Source organism: Rousettus aegyptiacus, unplaced genomic scaffold (genome assembly GCF_014176215.1).
Source record: "Rousettus aegyptiacus isolate mRouAeg1 unplaced genomic scaffold, mRouAeg1.p scaffold_m13_p_5, whole genome shotgun sequence".
NCBI lineage: Eukaryota > Metazoa > Chordata > Mammalia > Chiroptera > Pteropodidae > Rousettus > Rousettus aegyptiacus.
Window position 1 is genome coordinate 5,064,903 of NW_023416308.1, and position 6,076 is coordinate 5,070,978.

The 6,076-nt window shown below is 52.6% G+C and overlaps 1 protein-coding gene across 2 annotated transcripts in view; it reads right to left on the reverse strand.

The window, feature by feature from the left end:
- The window catches only part of HVCN1 (hydrogen voltage gated channel 1), a 32,634-nt gene extending 26,906 nt beyond the window's left edge, over positions 1 to 5,728 (reverse strand). The window contains exons 1-3 of one of the 2 annotated variants that reach the window (XM_016149687.2): positions 5,540 to 5,728; positions 4,293 to 4,382; positions 36 to 75 (exon numbers count right to left, since the gene is read on the reverse strand). In XM_016149687.2, coding sequence (XP_016005173.2) covers positions 36 to 56 — 21 coding nt within the window. In that variant the 5' untranslated portion in view covers positions 57 to 75; positions 4,293 to 4,382; positions 5,540 to 5,728. Of the gene's footprint in view, positions 1 to 35; positions 76 to 4,292; positions 4,383 to 4,819; positions 4,899 to 5,539 lie in introns of those variants that run through there. The other variant, XM_016149686.2, reaches the window with a different exon arrangement.
- Between the last annotated feature and the right edge of the window lie 348 nt (positions 5,729 to 6,076).

The following is a 6,076-nucleotide window of genomic DNA, read 5'->3' on the forward strand; positions in this document are numbered from 1 at the left end:
CTTCTCAAGGCTGGGAGGGCCCAGAGTCCACTTACCTTTTCATCCCAGGTGGCCATTTTCTTGTTGACTCCGGATCTGGAAAATGAGAAAACATTTGTCCAGGTCTGTCATCCTGCTTTCGTTTGCCTTAGTATGTGCTTTGCCACACTACCTTACAACTTTTTTTAAAAAAAGTACATGTCTGAAAATAGTAAACAAATAAAGCTCAAAGTGTATGTAGAAGGACGTTCATCTCGTGTATTCAAAAGAATGGAAAGCAGGCAGTCAATCGAATACACGTACCCAGATATTCAAATGGTCGGAACAACCCAAGTGTCCACTACCATGAAGATGGATAAAATAAGACGTCATAGTCACACAGGAAATGTTAGACAGCCATAAAAATAAGTGAAATACTTCTGTAATACATACAAACGTCATTGTTATACACTTTAAACTAATATAATCTTGTATGTCACTTAGACCTCAATAAAAATTTAATAAGAAGAAACGAAGTACTGACATGTGCTATATCGATGAAACCTCTAAAATATTATGCTAAGTGAAAGAAGCTAAAAACAAAAGATCACATATGACATGATTCTATTGATATGTACTATCCAAAATATGCAAATTTGTAGACAGAAAGCAGACCGGTGGTTGTCAAGAGCGAGGTGTTGGGGAGGCAATGGGGAGTGACTGCTTTAATGGGGATAGGGGTTTCTTTTTGGGGTGATGAACATGCTCTGGAACTAGACAGAGGTGGTGGCTGCATAACACTGTCGAAGCATTAAACACCACTGAATCGTTTACTTTATCAAGGTTAAGTTTTCAGTTACATAAATTTCACTCCAGTTAAAAAAAATCCATAGATTACAGCGCTGAGATTGCTCTGGAAAGCAGCAAAGAATCTAAACGTCCATCGACAGGGGTCTCGTTGAGTCAGGGAAGGTCTATCTGGGCAGCGAGAGAGCAGTGCCATGAAAGCTTCATATGTGGATGAGGAAGGAAGTGAACACAGTGAGACCCCCCACCCCATTAAATCACAGCGTGTAGAGCACGATCCCATCTATGTGAAAAGGTTGCAAACGCATTTTTTAAAAGTCTGCAGGGATATAGCCAGACTCTTCACAGTGGTTGCTGCTGGAGGAAAAGGGTGTGATTTGGGGAGTAGGGTGGTTATTTCCTTTCTCTTAGCTTTTAGGTCTGAACTTTTACAATGACTAAGTGTTACTTTTTCAAAATTATTTTTAATGTAGGTGACATATGCATGTAGTAAAAATTTAAATAATACAAAAAGATATACTGTGACAACTTAGTTTCCTTTCTACCCATTCTTCCCAGAAGTGGTTACTCTTACCAGTTTCCTACTTAGCCTTCCGGGGTATTCTGTGCCTTCGTAAGCACATACATATTTATTATTCTCTTTCTTTCTTTTCTCCTTAAACAAACCTGAGCCTACACTGCTCTGAATCTTGCTTATTTCCCTTTAGGGTGTGGTAGGCTGAATAATGGCCCCCTGAGAATGCACACATCCTAATTCTAATCCCCAGGGACCTTGCAGATGTGATTAAAGGATCCGGAGATGGATTATCTAGGTGGGCCCAATGAATCAGAAGGGTCTTTACACACAGAGCAGGAGAATCAGGCGTAGAAGGAGATGTGTCTATGAAAGCAGAGACTGGAGTCAGAGAGAGAGATTTGAAGATTTTATGCTCCTGGCTTTAAAGATGGAGAGATGGGGTCACGAGCCAAAGAACGTTGGTGGCCTCTAGAAGCTGGAAAAGGCAAGGAGAAAGATTATCCCCTAGAGCTTCCAGAAGGAATGCAGCCCTGCTGACACCTTGATCTGGGTCCCTGAGACTGATTTTTCCTCAGAACTGTAAGATAATGTGTTGTTCTAAGCTATCAGATTTATGGTTGTTTGTTACAGCAGCCATAGGAGGCTAACACAGTATCTCAGAGGTCATCCCAGAGGTCAGTCTCTCTAGATCAAGTGCACTGTTTGGAGTGACGGACGGCACAGGATTCCCCCGGAGGTGTGCGCAGAGTCCCGCCAGTGACCAACTCGCAGGTTGTTTCCCAGTCTTTGCTGCCCTAATGTTCCAATGAAGAACCTGGTACACTGTGTGTCACTTCTATGATTTTTTTGTTGTTGTTGTTAAAAATTACCATTAAAAAATATATATATTCACCAAGACTTAAAAAAAGAAAAAAAGGAGTTCTTTCTCTCCCCGCAGCACCATGCCAAGGGACTTTCAAAGAGTTTCTTGCTGGTTGACTGGCAGAGCAGTCTCTGCAGCCAGCGGGGTCTGGTTCCGTGTGTTGCAGGTTCCAGCCCCTGGGGCATGTCGCCCTGATCTCATGAGAGGGGCTCAAGCGGAACCATCGCCATAAGTGAAGGTGAAGGGGAGAATTAAGGTGCCGTGGAGATTTCCTTCTTTCATAAGACAGGAAATAGAGCTAGCATCTACACAGAAAAATACCCAGCTTCAGTAATTCAAGCAACAGAAAAATTTAAACCTGACGTGATCTCTCCATTAAAAAGAGACAAAACAGATAAAAATGAGAACACCCAATGCTTGTGGGGCTGGAGAAAGACTTGCCTACATCGCTAGGCATAAGTTTTCTAAACAGCCACCTGGTGGTAAGTGGCATGTGCCTTCAGAATGATCACACCCTTGACTTCAACAGTTTGGGAACTATATATCTCAAAAGAGATCACTCGGTAGCAGGAAAAAAAAAAAAAACATGTGCAATTTGGACAAAAAAATGTTTAAAGCTAAGTTGGTATTACAGCTAGAACCTGGAAACAGCACCCAAGCCCCGATCTAAGGACAAGCTGAGGAAGGCAGTGGGTGGTTAGGAGGAATGGCAGCTTGGAGGTCTGTGCAGAAAGAATGCTATTAGGCAACGAGGAGAACTCTGAGGGTTGCACACTCTGCTTGCAACTGTACAAAACTATCAGAACTTTCCCTGTGTGCCAGGCAGAGCGCTGGGTTCTGGGGAATCCGAAGTGAAGAGGCAAGAAAAAGGTCAGGGCCCTGGTAGGCTGATATTTTAGCCGGTGAGACGAACGAGGAACCAAGGGCAAAACATAAGCAAGGAACCATCATCACCCAGGTCTACGCACGGGGAGGAGAAACGGTCATGCTGCAGGGCGCAAGTGCATGTGGCTCTGGCCGTGGGGTGGTCAGGGCAGACTTCTGAGCCTTAGAGGGTGGTCCCTGAATTTGCAAGGCTGTTAAGTTACACGAAGATGGCAAGGAAGGACATTCCCAAGAGGAAGAGCGCGTGCAGAGGCCCTGAGAGCAGAGAACTCCGGCATGGCAGGTCCGAGGAGAGGGGTGTGGCTGCAGTGGGCAGCAGGGTGAGCGGACGGTGGCCGGAGAGGACAGTCAGGAATTGAGCAGGCCCGATCAGTGCTGAGGGGCTGGGGGTCGAGGTGGAGACGCAGGGGAGCAGCCAGATACAGAATATGCTGAGGGGTGGGACAAGCTGCTGGCCTTGATGTGAGGGATGAGGGGAAGAGCAGGCTGGGGGGCCAGGACACTCTGGGCTTCCTCCTTCTTGCTAGAGCAGTGGCGGGGGAGGGCTTGGGGGCTGCAGCGAGGTTCTGGAATTGTGCAAGCTGCAGCTCAAAGATTTTCAAAACTCTGCTCCTACCAGCCTTTCCTCGAGGGGGTCAGAGAGGGAAGAAGTTGCCACCCCCAGCCTTGGTCTTACTCAAGAAGCTCCAGCTGCTTGGCGGGGCTGCCGGAAACACTGCAGATCTCAGACACCTCTGACTGACCGGAGGTCAAAGGTGTCCAGGACACAGAAGTGCTTGTGGGGTGGGGGGGGATGGAGCTGGGCACAGGTGGGGCCTGGCACTCGGCTAGGCCTTCGCACCCACCAGTCGTCTCATTTAATCTCAGCAATCCTGTAAGGTGGGTACCATGCTTAACCCCGTGGGACAGTTAAAGAGGTACAGAGAGGTAAAGTCTCATGGCTAAGCCCACAAGAGCCCCTGGGACCCAGCAGAGGTGCTGAGATAAGGCCCGGGAGTTCCCAGAGGGGGCTGCACCGCTCCCCCAACTCCTGGAGTTTAGCCTGACTGCAACCCACCATTCGTGTTCCTCACACCTGTTGCCCAGGTGAAGGATTTGCTGCCCTGGGCGTCCTTCCTGCAGGGTGGCTGGCTCATTTCGGCCTCCTCCTAGGATACTTGGCACTGGCTTTACCCCGGCCCTCCCTGCCTTCCCTCCACTCTCCCTGCGGTCTGGGGGCGGGGCAGCGATGAGGAATAAAGGAACTCAGGGCTTCGCACCCACCTGGGTGTGTAAGTTCTGGCTCTCAGTCCTTTGGCTGCGTGACCCAAGGCAAGTAAATGGAGTGGCCTCTCTGAGTCTCGGTCTCTTCACCTGTAAGAGGAAGACAAGGATGGTTGGTACCTACCTCACCCTCACCTGCTGCTGCCGCTGCTGCCTGGCGTGAGCTGAAGTCAAGGCACCTGGCCCTGACTCCAGACAAAGGGGTGGTAGTTCTTAGCAATACCCCCATTTCCGATGGGAGATAACTGAGGCCGAGAGGGGCTTCGCTCCCAGGTCCTGTGTGTGTCGTCTCCCGTCCTCCCCCTCTGATGGACTCCGGCACCCCCTGGGCAAGGCAGGGGTCCCCGGAGGGAATGTGCCCGCCCCCGTGGGCCCGCGCTGGGAAACGCTGGAACCGAGGGCAGCTGGGTCAGGCTGGGATCCCGCGGGGTCCCAGCAGGATGGCGGGAGGCCGGCTCCCCCCGGAGGGCGCGGGCCGAGGGGGCCGCACGCAAAGAGGGGGCACGCCCCCGCCCGGGAGCACTCACCCCGCGCCCCGCCAGCCCGCGGCCGCCGCTGCAACTGCGAGAGCGACTCAGGCCGGGGCCACCCGGGCCGCCCCTCCGGCCCCCCGCCCCGCCCCCGCGACCTCCCCGCCCCGCCCCCCGCCCCGCCCCGGCCGCCCACTCACTCCGTCCCGCCGCGGCCTCTGGCTCCTGCCTGCGTCTGGGTCCCAGCGTCCTCGTTCTTGCCTGTCTGTCGGCCCACCCTCTTGATCTCCAGCTTCCCCCACCTGGCCCCCTCTGGCTCCGCAGACCCGAGCCCAGCCGGCGCCTCCCGCTGTCCCACAGGTGGACAAAGGCCCGCGGGACGGAGGCGGGGGCAGGTCCATCCCCTTCTCCACCACACACACTTGGGAAGCAGGACCTGGCTTCTGGCGGCCCCCTCACCCCGACCCCAAACTCTTGTTTGCTTAGGGGTGGCCTTGCTTGCTCTCTGCACGATATCTGGCATGCGGGTGTGGCGGGGCAGAATGTTCCAAGGGGGAGTGACCAACCTCGAAGCTGTCAGGATGTCCCTGGATGGGGGCTGAGGCTAGAGGTGGAAAGGGGGGTGCCCTGCTCCGGGGCTGGTATTGGCAGGCGCGCGGATCCTTCCTGCCCGCAGCCCTCGCACAGACCAACTCCTCACCTGCCGGCCCAGCTGTGAAGTCCCCCCGCCCCCCGTGGGCCCTCTTTGCCCAGGCTTCCGCAGCACTTTATTCATACCTTACTGCTGCTCACTCTGGAATCAGCTGTTCCATTAGCCTTGGTCTTCCCCCAAAGGCCACTTGCCCCAAACTTTCTAGGGCAGAAGCTGGCTATCTTCTGCACACCTCCCTGCTTCTGCTTTAGCTGGGGTTGGGAGGAGCCTCGATTCCCTGGAGTTGAATTTGTTTATGGCAGCTGTAACAAAGTCACCACAAACCTAGTGGCTTAAAACAACACTTAACACATCTCTGGAGGTCAGAAGTCCGTATGGGGGTCTTGTGGGGCGAAAATCACGGTGCTGGCGGGACTCTGTTCCTTCTGCAGGCTCTGGGGGTGAGGGACTCTGTGTGTGTGTGGTGGGGGGGGGGGTGAGGGGGTCGTGGAGCCATTCCCTGCCTTTCCAGCTCTCAGAGGTTGCCTGCCTTCCTCGGCTCCTGGCCACATCACTCTGACCTCTGAATCATCTTCACATCTTCTCTAGTTCTGACCCTTCTCTCTCCCTCTTAAAAGGACCCCTGTGATTTCATGGGGCCCACCTAGTCATTCAGGATAACC